We start from the raw sequence: 18,163 nt of genomic DNA on the forward strand, positions 1-18,163 counted from the left end.
TGGAGCACACTCTGTGTTGGTAAATTGTTTTTCTCTTTGGTGACTAATATTAAGAAGAAGATAAAGGAGTCATCTAAGGCAGTGTATTTTGTATTTGAAAAATGGAGAGAGGACTAATCATTTTTTCAATTGGATAGAGAATGGAATGATTCAAACCATTTGTTTCAGTTGCAGGCCATATTTATTTGTGCAAGTTTACATCACATCACATTTTAATTTAAATGAGAAAACTAGTATAAGTCCTCTATTGTGTAGTCCTACTATTCATGCACATATTTTTTATTCCACCTTTTTCAAAATCCAACAGTGAGTTCTGCATACTACCCAGGCCAGAGATCTCTTCTGCATCCAGGAACGATCTCACAAGCCTAACCAAGATAAAATGTGTTGCTTCTGTGTCTGACGGGCCTAATCATAAGCCCCATCACTGAACATCTTTCAGGTCATGGCAGATGAAATCATAAATTTATAATACAACATTACTTCAATTTTCCTCATCATTTGCTTCTGTGATGCCTGGCTCTGCTCTAACGAGTCACAGCCCCAGTCTACGCAGGGAAATTGGCTGGCTGAATATCAATAGCACATTAACACCATGCCCATGTGGATGCTTCATCAAGCCAAATTATGGTCAGGATGACCTATCCACTGCTCCCATTAGGAGCTGTGCTCATCCTGCGCCGGCCGCTGAACAATTTGTTTGCTTCAATACTTCCAGGGAATGATCAATCTCACAATAATTATGTCTTGTCACTAAACTAAAAATAAGTAGAAATCACAGCTCTGCTTGGATGCCCTTCTTCAAATCTGCAATTTCTGCTACAATATAGGGGCTAAAAGACAGGTGTTAACCCATCTCTGCCCTAGACTTCCTTACAGGACCTGATTGGAGTTATGACATGGCTAGATATTAATAATAACAGCAATTATGGGCATGCTCATTAAATCTTTGACTTCAGTACTAGTAAATTATCTACTGTATCACCTTATAAAAATACTTGCTAGTGTGAGATTTTCTGCATGCTAAATATAAATGTCTGTATGCAATACATTTTCTGCGCAGTACAATGTGCCTCTGAACTTTTCTTTACATGAACCTGCATCTTGTGGGTGGAATTAATGCAAAATTAAAGCAAATCCCATGGCAACGCTGCAGGTTTTCAGCTACAATAAAGTCCTGTAACAGTGTGTGTTTTCCCAATGACCATTGTAGGGGGGCACAGTTACATAAATAAATAACTTGTGTAAGAGACCACCAATTATCTGACCTGTAAGTCTTTGAAGAGACCTACAAAAAATGCACTGTTAGGAGCCTAAAAGACTGGAGTTGAGCATCACTGGCACAAAGGGTAGTTTCCATTTTAATTTCCTGATAAGCTGTTCCATTACAATTCCAAATTCCTAATCATTATTAAAAGAAACATTTACTTTGATGGTAATCAAAGGCACTTGTCTGACTGAGTCTATATTCTGTCAATAAAAGCACTCAGTAAGCAATGCTCAACAAGCAATCAGACAGATTTGAGTGTTTTAGATAATCAGGTAGTTGATTTTGAGGAATGAGAGATAGGGTAAGGTCAGTTGCTGTCTTCTTCTGTTACGTTTGATCACATTAAAAATGATATTGAACATTTTAAAGTAGAGATCTTATCACAAGGGAATGCTTGCCCAAGGTGAATTCACCATTGTGCTTTTCAATTGCTAGCACAACGCACTAGACTGACTAATGCCATTCTGGGGTACTGCTTGCAGCATCAATTTTTGTGGATCATTCACAAAGAGACTTGTCTGATAGTATGCTGAGATGACTTTGAAAACAAATAAGTAAAAAAAAAAAAAAATTCTGATTTTCCTTTCTGATTATATCAAGGCAGAGTAACTATTTGAATTGGATGCTAGATAACATGATCTCTCCATGCAACACAAGAACATCTGCCTGTGTGTGACCAGAAAAAAAGTATATGGCCTACTGACTGCTATAGGCAACTATGCATAGTTACTCTATGTCATTTTCATAAAGATACAGTACTTAAACAAGGTACTAGACATCAAAACAGTCTGCTAAACTGGCCATTTTCTGCCAACTGGGATACAATCTAATGTCTGTAGCCACTTAAGGACCCCCTACCGACAATATACATCGGCAGAATGGCACGGCTGGGCACAATCACTTACCTGTACATGTCTCTTTAAGGCCCAGCCGTGGGGTCGCGAGCGCCTGCGGGACACGATCGCCGCCGGTGTCCCGCGATCGGTCACCGGAGCTGAAGAACGGGGAGAGGTGTGTGTAAACACACCTTCCCCGTTCTTCATTGTGGCAGCGTCAGTGATCGTCTGTTCCCCGATATAGGGAAAGACGATCACTGACATTACATGTTCAGCCCCGCCCCCTACAGTTAGAAACACATATGAGGTCACACTTAACCCCTACAGCTCCCCCTAGTGGTTAACTCCTAAACTGCAATTGTCATTTTCACAGTAATCAGTGCATTTTTATAACACTTTTTGCTGTGAAAATGACAATGGTCCTAAAAATGTGTCAAAATTGTCCGATGTGTCCGCCATAATGTCGCAGTCACAAAGAAAATCGCTGATCGCCGCCATTAGTAGTAAAAAATAAAAATATTAATAAAAATGCAATAAAACTATCCCCTATTTTGTAAACGCTATAGATTTTGCGCAAACCAATCGATAAAGGCTTATTGCGATTTTTTTACCAAAAATAGGTAGAAGAATACGTATCGGCCTAAACTGAGGAAAAATTATTTTTTATATATTTTTGGGGGATATTTATTATAGCAAAAAGTAAAAAAATATAGCTTTTTTTCAAAATTGTAGCTCTATTTTTGTTTATAGCACAAAAAATAAAAACCGCAGAGGTGATCAAATACCACCAAAAAAAAACTCTATTTGTGGGAGAAAAAGGACGCCAATTTTGTTTGGGAGCCACGTCGCATGACAATGCAATTGTCAGTTAAAGCGACGCAGTGCCGAATCGCAAAAAGGGGTGCATAGACCCGATAAAAACAGACACTTGGACAAACAACAAGAAAAACTAGTGCCAAAGATATTAATGGAAGATTGAGGGATAAAATAAGATTGTTGCCACCTAAGTACCGTTGAATCACCAGCATAGGTGTGTGTGTAGCCTATTGCATTAGGGTGAGCACCCAAAAGATCAAACACACACGGGTGTGTGCAATATATATTACATATACAGACACACACACTCACTCACTCTTATGCCGCGTACACACGATCGGTCAATCGGATGAGAACGGTCTGATGGACCGTTTTCATCAGACCAAACCGATCGTGTGTGGGCCCCATCGATTATTTATCCATCGGTTAACCACTTGCCGACCGCCCACCGCCGTTATACGTCGACAAATTGGCTCGGCTGGGCAAGAGCACGTAGTATGACGTCCTCTCTCCCAGCCGCCACTAGGGGTGCGCGCGGGCCCCCCGCTCGCCCCCGACTCCCGTGCGTGTGCCCGGCGGGCGCGATCGCCGCCGGGCACACGCGATCGCTCGGTACAGAGCGGGGACCGGGAGCTGTGTGTGTAAACACACAGCTCCCAGTCCTGTCAGCAGGGGAAATGCTGATCTTCGGTTCATACACTGTATGAACCGAGGATCAGTGTTTCCCCTAGTGAGGCCACCCCCCCTACAGTAAGAACACACCCAGGCATACTTAACCCCTTCCCCGCCCCCTAGTGTTAACCCCTTCACTGCCAGTGGCATTTTTATAGTAATCCAATGCATTTTTATAGCACTGATCGCTATAAAAATGCCAATGGTCCCAAAAATGTGTCAAAAGTGTCCGCCATAATGTCGCAGTACCGAAAAAAAAATCGCTGATCGCCGCCATTACTAGTAAAAAAAATATAATAAAAATGACATAAAAATACCCCCTATTTTGTAAACGCTATAACTTTTGCGCAAACCAATCAATAAACGCTTATTGCGATTTTTTTATATATTTTTGGGGGATATTTATTATAGCAAAATGTAAAAAATATTAATTTTTTTCAAAATTGTCGCTCTATTTTTGTTTATAGCGCATCAAATACCACCAAAAGAAAGCTCTATTTGTGGGAAAAAAAGGACGCCAATTTTGTTTGGGAGCCACGTCGCACGACCGCGCAATTGTCTGTTAAAGTGACACAGTCCCGAATCGCAAAAAGTACTCTGGTCTTTGGGCAGCAATATGGTCCGGGGGGTAAGTGGTTAAGATGTAAAAAATAGTATCTAAATTACCAGCTATGGCTTTAATGTAAAATAAATATAAAAAAAAAATAGGATTTTTTATAACAGCTTACTTGTAAAATCCTTTTCTTGGAGTACATCACGGGACACAGAGCGACATAGTAATAACTATGTGGCCTACCTTCAGGTGATGGACACTGGCACCCCCAAGACAGGAAGTCCCCTCCCCTCTATATCCCCTCCCATTCTGGGAGTACCTCAGTTTTATAGCAAAGCAATAAGCATCCCAAAAAAGAGGGGCGGGAGCTCTGTGTCCCGTCACGTACTCCAAGAAAAGGATTTTACAGTTAAGCTGTTATTTTATTTTTCGTACATTACGGGACACAGAGCAACATTGTCCCAAAGCAATACCCAAATGAGGGGAGGGAACATCAAATACAGAGCAGGGTGCCATCAGACGTGAGGATCTATATTGCGGCCTGCAGCACACTGCGCCCAAAGGCGATATCCTCGTGTCTTCTTATATCCAACTGATATAATTTAGTGACTGTGTGGACTGAAGACCAAGTTGCGGCCTTGCAGATCTGAGCCATGGAAGCCTGATGATGCACTGCCCAAGAAGTACCGACTGCTCTGGTAGAGTGCACTTTAACCTTAAATGGGGCAACCTTCCCTTTCAAACCATAAGCTTAAATAATAAGTTACCGAATCCACTTAGAAATAGTAGATTTTGATGCTGCCTGACCCTTCCCTGAGGCCTTCCAGCAGAACAAACAAAACATCTGTTTACGAATCTGAGCAATAGCCTTAAGATAGGCCTTAACTGCTCTCACTACATCCAAAGAATTAATGATTTCTCCTCTGCAGAACTTGGTTCTGGAAAAAAAGAAGGGAGAACCACATCTTGGTTCAAATAAAAACTTGATACCACCTTCGGAAGAAAGGTTGGATGAGGACTCCAAACCACTCTATCCTTATGAACAATCAGATATGGCTCTTTACAAGAAAAATCAGCTAATTATGATAACCCTTCTAGCAAAGGATATGGCTACCAAAAAGACCAATTTCCTAGTCAGAAGGACTTAAGGCTCAAAGGGCTGTCTTTGCAGCACTGATAAGACCAAATTTAGGTCCCATGGACACCCTTGCAAAAAAGATTGAACCAAAGAGTGCGTAGCTGGTGGCCTTTGAAATAATATTGACAAGGCCGATATTTGAGCCTTGATAGTACTCAAGGCTAGCTTCATGTCTACACCCAATTGTAAAAAGTCAAGAATTCTGCCTATGACATACTTACAAGGATGTCAACCTCTAGCTTCCACCAAGATACATATGCCTTACAGACTCTATAATATATAATCTTGTAAGCCAGCTTCCTTGCATTATTCAGGGTAGACACCACCGACCCAGAGAGTCCCAGATTCTTTAGAATCTGGGACTCAGTAGCCAAACCATTAAATTTAGAGTTTATAAGGAAGGAAGGATGAAATATTGGACCTTGCGAGAGTAGGTCTGGCTGCAGAGTAAGGGTCCATGGATCCCCCACGGACATCCTTATGATTTTTTGCGTACCAAGACCTTCTAGGCCATGTCGGAGCTACAGGAATCACCATTTTTTCTCCATCCTGATACTGCGAAGAAGCCGTGGTAATAATTGCATTGGGGAAAATGCTTAAATCAGCAAAAACTGATCCCAAGGAGTTACCAACTCATCTTTTCCGCATGTGAGTGGGTCCCTTGTCCAGGACACAAAATTGTTTAACTTCCTGTTGAACGGGATTCCAACAAATCTACGTCCGGGGTCCCCCATCTTTGACATATGGCTAGAAAGATGTCGGGATGCAGAGACCATTCCCCTGGAAATAATTGCTGGGAACTTAAAAAGTCCACCTGCCAATTCTTTATCCCTGGAAAAAAGATTGCAGATATGCAAGGAGCATGTTTCTCTTCCCAGACCAGGATCTGGTTCACCTCCCTCTTGGCAGCATGACTTCTTGTGCCTCCTTGGTGATCGATATAAGCCACCGCTGTAGCATTGTCAGACTAAATTCTGGTAGGGTGACCTTGTAATTCCGACGTCCATGCTAAGAGCTAGGCGGGCCGCTCGAATTTCCAGAATGTTGATGGGCAGGATCCTTTCAAGAAAGGTCCACTTGCCCTGGTGAGATCATGTCTCCAGGACTGCTCCCCAACCCAGAAGACTGGCATCTGTTGTCACCACTTTCCAGGATGCTGGAGTGAAGGATTTTCCTTTTTGTAGATTCCTGGGAATCAACCAACCAAGGATTTGACGCACCCCTGGCGCAACGTCATTGGGAAGTCCAAAGCCTGGACTTTCTTGTTCCTAGCGGAGAGAATGGAGCTTTGCAACATTCTTGAATGAAATTGGGCATGGGGTATGGCTTTGAACAAGGCCACCATTTTCCTCCAATAACCGCATGCAAAGGCGAATAGATGGATGTTTTTTTCGTCCCGACTACGTAGATTAGGTCTCTTAAGGAAGTGACCTTTGACTGGGGGAAAAAAATACGTATTTTAATCTGTATCTATAATCAGACCTAGATATTCCAACCTTTTCACTGGTTGCAGGGCTGACTTTTCTAGATTGAGAATCCACCCCAGAGACTGCAGATAATTGACTGTGCTGCACACGGTCCCTTTTAGGCTGACTACTGACTGATCCACCAGCAGTAAATCATCTAAGTATTGCCAATATTGACACACCCTGAGCTCTTAGTCTGGCCACAAGTGGGGCCAGGACCTTTGTGAAAACTCGAGGTGCAGTGGCCAGCCCGAAGGGTAAGGCCATGAACTGATAGTGGTGCTGCTCCACTTCGAACCAAAGAAACATTTGATGAGCGGAAAAAAGAGGTACATGTAGGTACGCATACTTTATGTCGATCGATGCTAGTAGCACTCCCCCCTGCAGGGAGGCGACCACCGAGCGGATTGACTCCATCTGAAAGGAGCAGATATTCAGGAATTTGTTTAGACCCTTAAGGTCTAAAATTGGCCCGACGTCCCCGTTTGGCTTTGGCACTGTAAAAAAGTTTCAATAAAAACCTAAACCGTGTTCTACTGCGGGAACCTCTATGATCACTCTTTGGGACAACAGTCTTTCTAATGTGAGAGAGACTTTATTTTTATTGGATCTCTTGGACCTCACAAAACGGGGTGGAGGAAGTTCTCGGAACTCCAACTTGTACCCTACAGACACTGTGGAGAGGACCCAACTGTCTTGAATCTCCTCCTGCCAAGACCCTGAGAATAGTTAAAGCCTTCCCCCCCACCCAGCTGAGTGGGGGCGTCCTTTTATAAGGCAGACTTAGGGCTCTGCTTAGCTGGTTTTCGTCCCCAGGAATTTTTATATCCCTGGGTTTGATTCTGAGTCTTCCCTCCAGGTCCAGGCTGGGGAGGCCGTCAAGGCTGCCTAGAGGCCGATGTCCCCGGGATTGGGGAGGTAGAATGGAGTGGATGCGGCCGCAGAAGCATCACTGAAATCCTGATGGTGAGACCTTTGACCCTTTAGAAGCCTTAGTCTCAGAACATTTGGAAGGCATAATCTCAGGTACCACGGTTATCTTTTGTATCCACTGCTGAGCTTAGTCCAGTGAAAAAATGCTGCTAATAATGGTCAGCCTGATGGAGAGCCCAATAGAAGTGTTTTTATAAATGCCTGTACCACACCAGCCAGCATGCCAAACCACCTGCATGCTCTTGTGTCCTCTGTCAGCCAAACTGCTCCATAGACATGGCAGGTCTGCGCATGTGCAGGGACCCACGGTGAGGACGCCGCCATGGAGCACCATCGCAATAGGGCCCGCCCCTTAACCCCTTCCTGTTGCTTTATGTAAAAGTGTTCCTGTGCGTGCATGCCTGTGTTGGCACTGCCATGGGGAATCGTAAGGAGGAGGACAGCCTGAGGATCGCTGGAAGCCGGGGGAACGTCATGATGAAGGAAAATTCCCCAAACAAGTAGCGCTTCCTGGATGGCTGCTGTTCTAGTTTAGCAATGGAGCTATTCAGCAGCAAGATAACAGAAGCTCTTTTATCCAGCAAAATCTTCCATACAGAGCCAACAGCTGTGGATTCAGGTACATTATAGTACCTCTAGTGGCATAAATAGGCAAAAATACAATAGTTCAAAAAAGGTTCCCTGAATGAAACAAGTTCTACAGGTACCTTTCCCCGCTGCAGGGCTCTGGAAAGTACACACAGTCCAATCTTCACCCATCACGGCAGGCATGTCACTTAGACCTTCAGGGACCGAGTTTCATAAGGATTTCCACTCCCCTGGGCCTGTACCGCATCCTGCCAGTCAAACATTTTGTGTGTGTTATAACCAAAGTGCTGGATACCAGGATGCAGCCCTCCAAGGAGAGGCATTACAGGCAAAACATTGTTCTTCTCAACCAAGGCCTGGGTACCATCCACTTTGGCCCTGCAGGCACTTTGGATGGATCCAGTATATAGCTTGCTTGACCCAAGGGCCTTTCAGCAAAGCTTCTTGTAAGATATCTTCACTGTGACCACCACCTAGGGGAGGGGACTTCCTGTCTTGGGCGTGCCAGTGTCCATCACCTGAAGGTAGGCCTATATACCTACATAGTTATTACTATGTCGCTCTGTGTCCCGTGATGTACGAAATTTTTGTGAGAATTTTTTTTTTTTTCAGGGGATTATTTACTAAAGGCAAATCCACTTTGCATTACAAGTGCACTTAAATTGCACTTTCAAGTGCAGTCACTGTAGATCTAAGGGAAAATTCTGCTGATTTTATCATCCAATCATGTGCAAGCTAAAATGTTTTTTTTTATTTCCCTTGAATGTCCCCCTCAGATCTACAGCGCAAAGTGGATTTGTCTTTAGTAAATAACCCCCATAGTTCTGGTCTCTTACGGAGGACTCGAAATAAGAGCTTAAATTGCTTTTGTACAGTACATTCTCAGAAACAAAATGGAACCCTGCTGGATTTGATTTATGAATACACAGAATTATGTATTGAAAAAGAAAAAAGACTTTAAAAACAACCTGTAAACATTGAGTAGTATTAACCTGTTATTGGTGATGCTGCTATTCACAACTAAATCATATTTTATTTTAAATGGATTTATGCCCATATTATAAGAAATTCCAACACCACACATAAACCATATAAAAAAGCCATTTTATTTAAAAAAGACTGTGGAGCTGTCAAAGCCACATTAGGAGATGAGAATAAATGTGTGACTCAATTTCTCTCCAGGAGAAAGGATCATTTTAAGTCAGAATGAACATACCGCATCCTTCATCATTCTATTTTGGTGAATAAGAGTAAAACAGTCTATTTAAGACATCCATTTAAATGCAAATTTGGATATCCCAGGAGGAAATGTTAATCATTTACAAGGAAGAGAATCTTTAAGACCTTTCTCAAGGCAGAAATGCCAGTTGGTTGGCACACAAAGCAAAGCCAGGCTCAAGCATTGCCAGACTAACATAAAACAGAGAACTAAGTTAGGGAAGAGCTAAAGATTTGCTTTAAAATAATGCCAAAGAAACGCTGGGATCTATTTTAAACTGTAGCATGCCAGGTTTAAACCCTTCTGCTTCTTCACATGCTGATGTGAAAAGAAAACCGTATTCTAGTATCTCCCAAGAGAGCATCTACTGTAACTGCTTTTTAAGACCCAAACATCAAAAAATTCTTTGCTTATGATAAGATTAACAGGAAGATTAACAGGAGAGGAACAAATTATATTTTCTATTACAGATTTGCTTTAGAGATGCGCAACATAATGAACACATTTTCTATAATTATAGGTTATGGGAAAAATACAGTAGATATTATTATGGGAAACAAATGATATGTGAACAATTCAGAAATTTTAGTTATAATACATGAAGTATGTACCCAATAACAGAAATATGTCTAATTTTTACTTAATTTAAAGTCTATTTTTTCTTTTAAAATCTACCAAGTTCAAAAGAATTTATAAATAAAGTTCACTGACACTTACAGTGGGATCAAGGTAAGTAGCATTTGCTCTTTTCTCATCAGAGGAGAAACATTTAAAGTCCAGCAAATAAAGAGACATTCATATTCTCAAGTATAAGTGAATGATGTTGGAGTTCAAACTTTCAGACCCTCTATCCACATCTATTAGGCCCCGTACACACGACCGAGGAACTCGACGTGCCAAACACATCGAGTTCCTCGTCGAGTTCAGTGTGGAAGCCGCCGAGGAGCTCGGAGGGCCGACTTTCCTCATTGAACAATGAGGAAATTATTCTTTTTTCGGCCCGACGAGTTCCTTGACGGGTTCCTCGCTGAAAAGTGTACACACGACCGAGTTTCTCGGCAGAATCCAGCTCGGACCGAGTTTCTGGCTGAATTCTGCCGAGAAACTCGGTCGTGTTTACGGGGCCTAAGTCTCCTTGCATTTTATTACAGAGCAACCTAGTCTCAGCCAGCCCTTTATGTGGTAGGTAATGGAATTCTAAAAAGGACAACAGACCTATTATTTCTATTTGGAAAGTAACATGAAAGCACAGATTCTTGAAAGTACCTGGCACCCAAGTCATAAAGCCAATGTTCTCTTCAAAGCCCTTTTCCTCACTTTCTTTTGGGGCATATTTTAGCTCAAAAGGGAGATGCCCCATTGTTTACTAGGATGGCAGGAGCAAAGTCAAAGCTTGTAGTCTAAGTGCAATTCCAAGGATCCAACAACACACCATTACAATACACCATTTCTTCAGGAGTCATGCCGTGACCGTCAGTGATTTCATCTGGGCTCCAGTCAATCACAGTGCCGGAGCTGCGAACCTGGAAGTAACTCTGGTGGAAGATGTCTGCACTGTACTCGGAGGGCCGACGCCAATCCAGGGCATCATTCTAAGGTAAGTATTTCATAATGAGCTAGTATGCAGTGCATACTAGCTCATTATGCCTTTGTCTTGCAGGTTTTTTTTTTCCCCGAGGTGATATTTCAATTTTAGGCCGATTTATGCTGGGCTAAGACACTCATAGGTAGATTCAGGTAGGGGCGTGCTAATTTGCGGCGGTGTAGCCTAGCGTGTTTACACTACGCCGCCTTAAGTAAGAGGGGCAAGTACATGATTCTCAAAGCACTTACCTACTTACTTAGGGCGGCGTAGTGTAAACGCGGCGGGCGTAAGGGCGCCTAATTCAAATGGGTTGGAGGGGGGCGTGTTTAATGGTAATGAGGCTTGACCTCACGTTTTTGATGTTTTTTGCCTACTGTGCATGCGCCGGGCGCCTACATTTCCCAGTGCGCATTGCGGCTAAGTATGCCATACGGGCCTATTGATTTAGACGTGGACGTAAACGACGTAACTCCCGATTCGCGGACGACTTACGCAAACGACGTAAAAAATCGAACCTTGCGGCGGGAACGGCGGCCATACTTTAACATTGTTATTCCACCGCATAGGTGGAATAACTTTAGGCCACCTAAGGCCTTACGGAAACGGCGTAAATCGACTGTGGCGGACGGGCGTACGTTCGTGAATCGACGTAGATACTCATTTACATATTCTATGCCGGCTGCAATGGAAGCGCCACCTAGCGGCCATCCGAAAAATTGCAATCTAAGATAGGCCAGCGCAAGCCGTCGTATCTTAGATATGTCTAAGCGTATCTCTGTTTGAGCATACGCTTAAACATAGGTCGGCGTAGATTCCGAGTTAGGTCGACTTATCTACTGTTAAGTCGGCCTAACTCTACCTGAATCTACCTATCAGTGACTTCTGATTACGTTTGGGATATTTACAGATACATAGCCATGGAGTTTTGGGTTTTCCCAACAATCCGTAGGGTTGAATCCCAGAATGGGGTTAAAAACGAATAAACATAAAACATTTTTATCAGGTGCGAGTGTGCTCCGCCTCCGGCTTGCTCCCGCTGTGATTCTACACAGCGGGGAGCTAATCAGCAGGTACCGCTGACCCAATGTCTGCCGGAATCCACTGATCATTCAATACACTTATAAAATGGCAGACTGTCTATGTAAACAAGGCAGATTACCATTCCGTCGGTACAGAAGGAATGGATCCTGTGTTTCTGTAAAGCAGAAACACAGATCCATGCCTTCTACTAAGTAAAAGCGCCTCTCCCACTACATTGAAACATTAGCTAGGCACATAGTTAACCATTTGATCACCCCTGATGTCAACCCCTTCTCTGCCAGTGTCATTAATGCAGTGACAGTGCATATTTTTAGCACTGATCACTAATAATGTCACTGGTCTCCAAAAAAGTGTAATTTAGGTGTCCAATTTGTCTGCAGCAATATTGCAGTCCTGCCATAAGTCACTGATCGCCGCCATTAAAAGTAAAAACAAATCCCATCGTTTGTAAACACTATACCTTTTACACAAACCAATCAATATACACTTAAGATTTTTTTTTACCAAAAATATGTATCAGAATACATATTAGCCTACATTGATGAAGAAATTAGATTTTTTTTACACTTTTTTTATTGGAGGTGTTTTAGAGCAAAAAGTTAAAAATATATTTATATATATGTTTTTCAAACTTGTCGGTCATTCTTTATTTATAGCGCAACAAATATAAGAATGCAACCTGACTATGTAACCAGGGCCGTCTTAATAGCATCATGGGCCCCCGGGCAAAGTAATGCTCTGGGGCCCCTACAATTATGACATTGCAGGCAAACAGACATTAAAGCGGGGGTTCACCCTAAAAACGATTTTCTAACATTACATTCAGCTCACTCTCTACATTGCCGTTTGTTTTTGTTTTTTGCTGTACATACCTCGTACAGCTATTTTCTTCCTTGGCTACCGGGTCGGGACTCCCGCGGGAGTGGGCGTTCCTATCCAGCAGGTGATTGACGTGATGACAAAAACTACCTCCCCCGTCGCATAAGGAGCGGCACGAGTTGCCGAAAGAAGCCGAACATCGGTGCACAGGCGCCGTATAGCGCCGACTCGCCATTCGGCTTCTTTCGGCAAATCGTGACGCTCCTTATGCGACGGGGTGAGGTCGTTTTTGTCATCACGTCAATCTACTGCTGGATAGGAACGCCCACTCCCGTGCGAGTCCCGACCCGGAAGCCGGGGAAGAAAATAGCTGTACGAGGTATGTACAGCAAAAACAAAAAAACAAATGGCATGTGAATGTAGAGAGTGAGCTGGATGTAATGTTAGAAAATCGTTTTTAGGGTGAACCCCTGCTTTAAGTTGCATCTATCACTCTCAGTGCCATCATGGGGTCCCCAATTTCGGGGCAGCGAGGGCTCAAGAACCAGCTGCTTTGGGGAAAGTGCAGGGGCCCCTGGGCAGTGCCCAGGTGTGCCCTCTCATTAAGACAGCCCTGAATGTAACAAATTTCTGCACATGGTCGTGTACTACAGGTTATGTAGGCTGTAAAATAATGCTATGTTGTATGTCACTTGGAGAAACCATGGAAAACAGCTACACAGTTTGACACCTTAATGGACAAGCTGACATAGATCTCAACAGGTGATAAATGTTCCCATGGACACAACAATACTCAAATTCCTAGGTATTGGATGAAAATCATCAAACATGTCTGAATAACTTCAGATATTTAAATGCTCATAAAAAAATGGTTTGTAAAGCTGTTAAATGAAACTAGGGCACTTACCCAGCATTCCCATCCCCAACATGAATGCATCCATGGTATAGGGTAGTCCTCTCGCTCTTCCTCTTGTACCAGGAGGAAACATAACCTCTTTAGGTTGTGCTTTCTTACATTCTACCTACAGAGTGGAAATATAGATAAGATGTAACTGCATTTCTTCCAAATGTCAAATAACAAAGCTGAATGTAAAAAATGCATTCTCAAGTGGTTAAAAAAAGCGGACATCCACTAAATACATAATTGTTGACATTGACCAAATATAAGCTAAATCATCAAATTACTGAAAAAAAAAAAAAGAGAGAGACAGCCTACATGTATATATGAAGTTACAGAAGTACACAATTTTTTATACATTTTTTCGCTAAAGTAGGACGCAGATAAAATTCTCATCACGTTGTTCCCAAACAGGTACTGAAAAATGTGTCTGCTTGTTCTGTTAGCAACTCTAACATTTTGCATTTCCCATCACTTTCTCTCTCAGTGACAATGGTCACCAGTAAAAAAAAAAATTGAGGTTACCAATATACCGTAAATGTCAGGGCTGTGTAGAGGACATAGTAAGTAACAAAAGCTTCACAAAGAGTCTCTAACTCTTCCCTACTCTATCACAAAAAAAGTTCTGGTTACCTATTTTTAAGATGATACAGCAATATTTTTTTGTGAAAAAACACCATCATCTTTTTATTGCTGAGAATTTAAAATCCACTAAATTACGCTGTCAAATAGCTGTAATACCCCGAGAAGCATTACTTGTCAGGCAATGTTTTATCATATATTTATGTTATATTACTGATTTACCATTTCTTTCACAATTCTGCCAGGCTGCACTACACCGTGGACACCTAAATGGACGTGCCAGCAGATTTATGAAGCTCCATTTCACTGATGCAAACTCAATGTAGAAGCTCCGTGTAAAAAAAGCCAGATTCGTGATGGTGGTTTGGAGTGTGTCTGCGGCTTCTAAAGATCCACAAACTAGGCAGTAGTGGGTCACTTTATAATTTTGCATGCAGACTGATTATTGTTAAAAGACAGGATTAATAGCTATGTAATGAGCAAGGTCGTAAATATCTTATAGCTGTAAGTTACAGTACTTTTTAGTCTGAAAACATGATTAACAGACCAGAATTCAAAAGACTTCTAGATGAAAGCAAGATGAAATCATAGACGTGAGCATGCGTGGTAGCAACACAGTAATCTTAAGCTAGCTTTCTGCTCGTCCAATCAGTGGTAGCTGTATTTTCTGTTAACAGTGTGCCAATGTGTCATCTCTTCCACACTGGACACACAGCAGGGAACTGATCATACAACATTGTTCTACCAGTGGTGTGCTGAGAGGAAGGCAATCTGCTAGGAACCATTATGCCGTTTTCCATACAGAACTGTCACTGTTTAATAGGAGGGCATCCTTTTTGTACCTGCTATTGTTCAGAAGAGATTGAAAAAAAAATTCTGACACCACAATCATTTTCTTATCTGGTTCACCATAATTTCAGGTTTAAATGTCACTTTATAACAAGGCAATTACTGACTAGTGATCATTAGCAAGTCATCCACATTCATAGTGTCTTGTGAAATAATACACCCTGTACAAGTGCTGAGAAGTCAGCTTTACATCGATGAAGATTCTTTTTATCTACAGGTAGGAAAATGAACAGCAGCAATTGCTCCACAGTATAATTTAAAACCTGAATTTTACAAATAGTAAGAAATTGGTAACCAGACCCAATCAGTTAATATTTATATTGCAAAGGGGACCATAGGTAAGCAGATGTCCAAATACTCATCAGTCTCAGTGATACAGTTGAAGGCCATAGACAATCATGTCTTGAAGATAGTAACTGTGCCCTATCCTTCAATAATCAGCACACTACTATGACTTATCATGGGGTTTTTCCTAATTTGGCTGACAAGTGGTTGTACTGCAAAAGCTTTTCTTTTTACTCTTTTCTGCATGGAAGAAAATGGCTATGGGTCATTTAGAATAACTAGAAATGCTCAGTAGTTTACCGCTAGGCAGGTCAACTCATACTCAAATCTGATGCCCTGTTTGCTTTTATTGGGTACTGCATAACCTGAATGAGACTACAAAATAGTTCACAAAGCTTCAATAAACCATTTGTAAAATTAACCACTTAAGCCCCGGACCTTTAGGCAGCGAAATGCCCAGGCCAGGTTTTGCGATTCGGCACTGCGTCGCTTTAACAGACAATTGCGCGGTCGTGCGACGTGGCTCCCAAACAAAATTGGCGTCCTTTTTTCCCCACAAATAGAGCTTTCTTTTGGTGGTATTTGATCACCTCTGAGGTTTTTATTTTTTGCGCTATAACCAAAAAAGAGAGCGACAATTTTGAAAAAAATTCAATATTTTTTACTTTTTGCTATAATAAATATCCCCCAAAAACATATATAAACAATTTTTTTTCCTCAGTTTAGGCCGATACGTATTCTTCTACATATTTTTGGTAAAAAAAAATCGCAATAAGTGTTTATCGATTGGTTTGTGCAAAATTTATAGCGTTTACAAAATAGGGGATAGTTTTATTGCATTTTTATTAATAATTTTTCTTTTACTACTATTGGCGGCGATCTGCGATTTTTTTTCGTGACTGCGACATTATGGCAGACACTTCGGACAATTTTGACACATTTTTGGGACCATTGTCATTTTCACAGCAAAAAATGCATTTAAATTGCATTGTTTATTGTGAAAATGACAGTTGCAGTTTGGGAGTTAACCACAGGGGGCGCTGTAGGAGTTAAGGATCACCTAGTGTGTGTTTACAACTGTAGGGGGGTGTGGCTGTAGGACTGACGTCATCGTTCGAGTCTCCCTATAAAAGGGATCACTCGATCGATACACCACCACAGTGAAGCACGGGAAGCCGTGTTTACTTACGGCTCTCCCCGCTCTTCAGCTCCGGGGAGCGATCGCGACAGAGCGGCTATAAACGAATAGCCGCGCCGTCGTCCCGGATCGCTCCCCGAGGTAAGCCGCCTGCAGCACGCAGCGGAGGGGGTCCCGATCGGACCCCCCACCCGCTAGAAGGCAGGGACGTATATATACGCCCATCTGCCTGTACGTGTCATTCTGTGGACGTAAATAGGCGTGTGGCGGGCGTCAAGTGGTTAAAGGGTACAGTGGGTGACCACGATATTGTGTCAATCTCGCTCCCTTTCTTGGCGAGATTGACCACCTACGAGCCCCATCCTGGGAGCCAGCGCCGAGCTGGCTTACCGCGATGGAGACAAAGCCGCCATAGAAGCGATGGGGATCCGACTTGGATTCCCGCCAATTCTAGCTGCGGCATTTGGTATGAATCCTGAGAGGGAACTTGAGAGGAAGAGGGAACTTTTTTAAATAAAAAAACGGCATGGGTTCCCCCCCAGGGGCATACCAGGTCCTTAGGTCTGCTATGGGTTGTAAGGAGACCCCCCCTATGCCGAAAAAACGGCGTAGGGGTCCCCCCACAATCCATACCAGACCCGTATCCAAAGCACGCTGCCCGGCCGGTCAGGAAAGGAGTGGGGATGAGCGAGCGCCCCCCCCTCCTGAGCCGTACCAGACCGCATGCCCTCAACATGGGGGGGTTGGGTGCTCTGGGGCAGGGGGGCGCACTGCGGCCCCCCCACCCCAGAGCACCCTGTCCCCATGTTGATAAGGACAGGGCCTGGCTGTTGGTTGTCGGGGTCTGCGGGCGGGGGGCTTATCGGAATCTGGGAGCCCACTTTAGTAAGGGGGCCCCTAGATACCGGCCCCCTACCCTAGGTGAATGAATATGGGGTACATCGTACCCCTAGCCATTCACCTGGAGGCAAAGTGTAAAAGAAAATAAACACACGACACATGGTTTTTAAAGTAATTTATTAGTCAGCTCCGGGGGCCCCCCTCTCCTTTAGCTCTTTGACCAGGGGGGGCCTTCTTCCACTCTCCGGGGGTCTTCTCCGCTCTCCGGGGGTCTTCTCCCATCTTCTCCGCTGTCATCTCGGCGCTCCCCGGTTCTTCTCCCGCTCCCCCTTTCCGGTGCCTTCTTCTTTAGGGCTGGCCACCGCTATCTTTGTGTTAGCTCAATTACTAGCGGCGGCCAGCCCGCTCTTCTTCTGCCTTCTTCCGATGTTGACACGACGCTTCTTCCCGCTGTAATGACGAGTGCACGGTTCGCACCGATTTATATAGGCCTCTTATGATGTCACAGTCCCATCATGCTCCGGTACCTACCCACGTGGAAGAAGAGCGGAAGAAGGCCCCCCCTGGTCAAAGAGCTAAAGCAGAGAGGGGGGGCCCCCGGAGCTGACTAATAAATTACTTTAAAAACCATGTGT

At 43.3% G+C, this 18,163-nt stretch overlaps 1 protein-coding gene across 6 annotated transcripts in view; it reads right to left on the bottom strand.

The window, feature by feature from the left end:
• MSI2 (musashi RNA binding protein 2) overlaps positions 1–18,163 on the bottom strand; it is an 838,983-nt gene that overhangs the window by 217,558 nt on the left and 603,262 nt on the right. For all 6 annotated transcript variants that reach the window (XM_040336657.1, XM_040336656.1, XM_040336658.1 and 3 more), the window contains one exon: positions 13,844–13,958. In XM_040336657.1, coding sequence (XP_040192591.1) covers positions 13,844–13,958 — 115 coding nt within the window. The remainder of the gene's footprint in view (positions 1–13,843; positions 13,959–18,163) is intronic.

This window comes from Rana temporaria, chromosome 2 (assembly GCF_905171775.1).
Source record: "Rana temporaria chromosome 2, aRanTem1.1, whole genome shotgun sequence".
In the NCBI taxonomy this organism is placed as follows: domain Eukaryota; kingdom Metazoa; phylum Chordata; class Amphibia; order Anura; family Ranidae; genus Rana; species Rana temporaria.